This window comes from Salvia hispanica, chromosome 6, assembly GCF_023119035.1.
Source record: "Salvia hispanica cultivar TCC Black 2014 chromosome 6, UniMelb_Shisp_WGS_1.0, whole genome shotgun sequence".
In the NCBI taxonomy this organism is placed as follows: Eukaryota; Viridiplantae; Streptophyta; class Magnoliopsida; order Lamiales; family Lamiaceae; genus Salvia; species Salvia hispanica.
The window spans coordinates 27,845,206-27,849,538 of record NC_062970.1 but is presented as its reverse complement, the minus strand read 5'-3'; the positions used below and the strand labels follow the sequence as shown (position 1 = coordinate 27,849,538).

At 34.4% G+C, this 4,333-nt stretch overlaps 1 protein-coding gene across 2 annotated transcripts; it reads left to right on the top strand.

The window, feature by feature from the left end:
- Positions 1–334: 334 nt before the first annotated feature.
- On the top strand, positions 335–2,749 carry LOC125192264. 2 transcript variants are annotated; one of them, XM_048089789.1, is made up of 5 exons: positions 335–427; positions 1,080–1,373; positions 2,033–2,117; positions 2,212–2,290; positions 2,429–2,749. In XM_048089789.1, exons 1-4 carry the CDS (start codon positions 353–355, stop codon positions 2,244–2,246), a joined length of 489 nt encoding a protein of 162 aa, XP_047945746.1. In that variant the 5' UTR covers positions 335–352; the 3' UTR covers positions 2,247–2,290; positions 2,429–2,749. The 2 variants fall into 2 exon arrangements, with proteins under 2 accessions (XP_047945746.1, XP_047945745.1); XM_048089788.1 differs by having other exon boundaries at positions 2,212–2,749.
- Positions 2,750–4,333: the final 1,584 nt, after the last annotated feature.

The window sequence follows — 4,333 nt, the reverse complement described above, 5'->3', positions numbered from 1 at the left end:
TTTCTATCCTTAGAAAGTGCAGTCGTGACACCATTAGTATCGGTAGCGGGCATACTACCAACCTATCTCGTACAAGATCACTTCAAAAGCAGACATCGCATGGCACATCACATGGCACATCTTCTGTTGATAGGGGAAGGGTGTTGATGAGGAAGAGGGTGTCGTGGAAGGACCTCATGTCACGTTTGATGGTCGTATGCCACTTAAGAGTATCCCCACACAGGGTTTGTTAATAGTTACTAATTATTAATTTTTCACATGTTTTATCAGTTAATCACTAATATTTGGATTTTATAGGAAAATATGTGCGCATTATCGGATTGCTAGGGTAATCACCTCTTCATTCCACAAGATGTCAAATGTCACAAAATTTACTTGGAAAATGACATCTCAGCACCAAAAAGATGAGTATTTTCGTGAATTTGAAGTAAGTATATTTTTTTTATTAATGTTTGGAGTTAGCAATGAAGTTTGTGAAATAGAATTTTAGCTCTGCTGTTGTACACATTCTCTACCAAAAATGTCTTATGTTTCAACACAAAAAGACATGAAAAGATAAATTAGTTACTACTTGTGTCTCATTACTATAAACAGAAAGTTTTTTAGGGAAATTGTGAGCCTATAATTTAAGAGCAGTGATGTCATAGTGTATCTTAAGCAATGCATTTGGACTGCTTGATTCAAACTAGAAGAGATGTGTTAGTCCAAAACTGAAAGAAATTTTTTTATTTCACTCCTCTTCTCTGCCACTTATTTAATCACAATTGACTAATAAATAACTTGCAGGTCATTACATAGAGAGAGGGAGAGAGTTACTAGTATGTTATACAGAAGGTGGCCTTATGCGTAATCTGAGAATTCATGAGATGAGAAGTGACACGAGCAGACTATGTTGGTGAACTGATTCATCACAGTTGGGTCCTTAAGTTGAGACATGCTGATTCCATTGTAATCATTTATAAACAATCTCTTGGCACTGCACCAACACCATTTGCATCAACACCAAAATACCGACTTCTCTTACCATAATAACTATGTTTGACTTTCACTAATATCCAAATATTCCATTTTTCTTACAGAAAGCATTTTCATGGCCTTCTGATTGGGAGCATGAGGTGAAGAAGATGTGGAATGAAAAAGCTGCAAGAAGATACTCGGGTTTTATCAGTTCCTTGAAGGTGATGTACAAAGCCGGTAAATCTCGACCAATTTACGTACCTGATGGACTGATAAACCATTGGAAAGATCCAAATGTTATCAAGAGGTCTGAAGCTGCAAGGAAGACAAGAATGTCCGAACCTGATGGACCTGGTATAGGAATAAGCAAACAACGAGGAGGGTCGGTGTCTATTGAGGAGAGATCTATGTGGAAGGTATGTGTTATATATAAAACCTAATGAAAATACAATTATGTGATTTAGTAGATATTGAGATAAACTGATTCAGTAGTTGTGTTGGGTGCTTTTTGGTAAATGTATGAGTTGAAAGAGTAATGATGATTGCAAGTGATTTGTTCCTAAAACTAAAAATGACAGTCACCTAAAATAAGAGGGGGGAAGGGTTGTCTACGATCTGCTAGCATAAGAAGTTTTAGAATTAAAACTGCAAGTTAACTAACTAAGTGGGACATGGATTATGAATATCATATGGTTAATGGTACAATAATATCTGGCTCTTCATGCAGTAACAGACTAAAACGTGACAAACTCTCATAAAGATCACTATATACTTCTTCCCATAATATATAAAATGTCATAAATAAATTCCAGTGGCTCTTCATGTAGTAGCACACTGAAACGTGACAAACTGACAAAGAAAAACATGCTCGGTACCGAATTTCATGGACACGTTGTGTCTGCTGTCTAGAATGATAGTTATTGCATAAATGAGAAGACGAAAATATCTTACAGAATAAGTTTATTAAGTTAGAGAATATTAACAGACACTTCAATAGTGATTTTACTCAAACAAAAGGATCAACAATGATTTTTATGAATTGTTAATAGCTAACTTTTGATATTTTGATAAATAGGCGGCCGAGAGGGGAGTATCGATCATGGATTGTGTGTATGAATCGTTCAGTGACTTACACAGGTTCAAGGATGTGAAGTATACATGTAAGAGAGCTGCAGACGTTGATGTAATCAAGTTATATAACATCACCTTGAATAAATGTCTGTCTGATAACACAATTTTTTTCTTATTAACTAGGCAAGAGTGCAGGAGATTGTTGCAATGCAGGATGAGAATGCAAATCTAAGCCAGATCTTTATCAATGACGTTTTTGAAGGTAAGCTCGATAAAAATAAAAGGATGTTTGGAACTGGGAATCTGGCAAAAAGCCTTGTGGGTGGCAGTCTAGCACGAACTCCGGGATTGAATGCTCATGCTCATTCCCCGACTGACTTAGATCCTTCTGTGCGAGTAGAGATAAGAGAGGAATTGCGCGAAGAATTGCGCACAGAATTGCACCAAGAATTGTGGGAACAAATGCACTAGGAGCTCAATGCTGACCGTGAGCACAGGACAAAGTTGGAAAATGATGTTTCTATGATGCAAGAGATGATGAAGCTGTTCATGACGATGGCCCACAAGTCCAGCCACGCTTCTGACAGTTCTGTTGGGATATGACCCATGTATCACAAACTTGATACGATGTCTTTTGTTGCTTGTTTTGTAGGGATATGACATCATACGTTTCATACTTTTGTTGATTGTTTTAAGAGTAAAGGCCAAAATTGATTCTAAACATATGCTCATTTTATGATTTTGGTCCTATACTTTATCTTTTGAATCCTTGCATTGCGAATATTTCAACTCGGATCACAATTGGTCTTACACTAACAATTTCGTCAATTTTTAAACGATTTTAACCTGATTTTGACCGATTTTTAAACGGTTTTAATCCGAATGAGACTGTTAAAACCATCAAAATCGGTCAAAATCGAGTTAAAACCGTTTAAAAATTGACGGAATTGTTAGTGTAGGACCAATTATGATCTGAGTTGAAATGTTCAGGATGCAAAAATTCAAAAGATAAAATATAGGACCAAAATCATAAAATGGTCATATGTTCAGGACCAGTTTTGGTCTTTACTCTTGTTTTAACTACTAACATTTATACTTATTCATCATAATTTTTGGATTTAATGTTTATATTGTTTATTTAATTTTATTGGTTATTACTTTTAGGCTTATTTTAATATTGTGGTGAAATATTAATTAAAATAGAAATTCTGATCCAAATGCGAGATTAATGTTTATTTTGTATATTTAATTTTATTGGTTATTAATTTTAGGATTTTTATATTCAGGTGAAATATTAAGTGAAATAGAAATTCTGATTCAAATGCTAAATTAGTAACGGATTAGGTCATCACTAACGTGAAAATATGCAACACAACTTTAGTGATGGAGGTACGTCGGTCTCTAATCAGTGACAGACTATTCGTCACTACTATGAGACTTGGGAACACAGTTTTAGTGACCGCCTAGTCCGTCACTAATTCAGACAGTTGAATGCAACGCCCAGTTGGTTTCGTGACAACGTATTTCGCTAGTAATGCTGTTATTAAATTTAGTGGCGGACAAAATCAGTCATTAAATTTTTTTACTGTCAAGCTTTTTAATTACGGCTACCTTTCGGCGAGCTTTTTAATTACGGCTACCTTTCGGCGATAGTCTGTCACTAATACTGTTTACTGACGGAAATTCAGTGATTAATGACGCATATTTCCGTCACTGATTGGTGAGTTTTTCGTAGTGTAACAGTCTCAACTTTAATTTATTTTTTGTATAGCTTGAACTTCAAATTTTTTAGTTTATAACATCAATTTTGATCTATTTTTCGTAAGCGTTTTTCAGTTTATAATAACTTCGTTTAAAAAAAACCAGTTATAGTCCTGTAAAATGTTTGGCACCAAGAGTGTGACTGGAATAATAATATAATGAGGTGGATTTTTCAATTTTATACCTCAATGTCATTATATAAAAGTGGCGTTGATATAGATTAATGGTCTAGACTATCTAATAGTAGTATGATATATCCTGCCGCGGTAGTTTTCGTTCCATTCTGATGCGAAAATAAGAGAAATGGAACGAAGCCGTATTTAGATTATCACATTTTCAATTCTTTGATAATGTGGGACATACACACCATCATGTTTTGTTGAGATGAAAAATAAATTAAAATGTGACTCGTTTTACTTATAACCTAGCTAGTCACATTTTCAGTGTTAGATATTTTTTAAAATTTGACTATATATAGTTATGTTTTTATCAAAATTCAAGCCCTAAATAATAATCAATGATGAAGTTACAAATTGACAAATCA

Bases quoted from the DNA above. Each gene is read 5' to 3' on its own strand.
- LOC125192264 (XM_048089789.1), top strand. From the start codon at position 353: ATGTCAAATGTCACAAAATTTACTTGGAAAATGACATCTCAGCACCAA. The intron at 428-1,079 runs GTAAGTATATTT...TTTTTCTTACAG, and splicing joins AGTATTTTCGTGAATTTGAA to AAAGCATTTTCATGGCCTTC. The intron at 2,118-2,211 runs GTAAGAGAGCTG...CTTATTAACTAG, and splicing joins CAAGGATGTGAAGTATACAT to GCAAGAGTGCAGGAGATTGT.